The 611-nt window shown below is 66.9% G+C and overlaps 1 protein-coding gene across 1 annotated transcript in view; it reads right to left on the bottom strand.

Annotated features, from left to right (window-relative positions):
• The window catches only part of BRD3 (bromodomain containing 3), a 15,594-nt gene that overhangs the window by 8,321 nt on the left and 6,662 nt on the right, over nucleotides 1-611 (bottom strand). Inside the window, exon 7 of the mRNA XM_014544218.1 lies at nucleotides 122-461. Within this exon, the coding sequence (XP_014399704.1) occupies nucleotides 122-461 (340 nt within the window). The remainder of the gene's footprint in view (nucleotides 1-121; nucleotides 462-611) is intronic.

The following is a 611-nucleotide window of genomic DNA, read 5'->3' as shown; positions in this document are numbered from 1 at the left end:
CTCCGGTCAGCGAGGCTGCAGGAGCGACACCGGCCCTCTCCCTCCCCCCCGGCCGGAATGTCCTGCGTGCTGCCCCCACCCGAGTCTGTAGCTCCCGGGAGGCTGAGGGGGCTGTTGGCACCAAGTGCCAGGGAGCAGGTGGCGGCCGGCCAGCACTTGGGCCACCACGTCAATGGTTACCTGCAGCTTCCTGGCCATGGCCACCACCTCGTGGTCGGGCGGGTTGTACTTGTAACAGTTGGAGAACATTAACCGGATGTCGGCCGCAAAGCCCTGTGCGTCCGGGTACTCGCGGCTGTCCATCTTCTTCTGTAACAGATGGCGACGGGGCGTGAGGGGCACTGCCCAGCGTCCCGGGCTCAGCCAGACGCCCCTGCTCACACGTCTACCCCCATCCGAGCCCGGAGAAGCCCCGGGCAGGAAGCCCCGCACGTGAGCTGCGGGCCAGGCTTGGGTTTCAGCTCAGACCCATTTCTGTCTGGTGAGGGCGTGGAGGGCCTCCTCGCCTACCCCCCACCCCCCACCCGCCCGGGATGGGGGACGGAGGAAAGTGAAGGAAACAGGAAGTGGGGATCAAGGGGCTGGAGGACAGGAAGCTGCAAGCTCAGCGC

The sequence above is a fragment of the Myotis brandtii genome, unplaced genomic scaffold, assembly GCF_000412655.1.
Source record: "Myotis brandtii unplaced genomic scaffold, ASM41265v1 scaffold357, whole genome shotgun sequence".
Classification (NCBI taxonomy): Eukaryota; Metazoa; Chordata; class Mammalia; order Chiroptera; family Vespertilionidae; genus Myotis; species Myotis brandtii.
The sequence above is the reverse complement of the archived record's forward strand: the minus strand, read 5'-3'. Positions and strand labels throughout refer to the sequence as shown.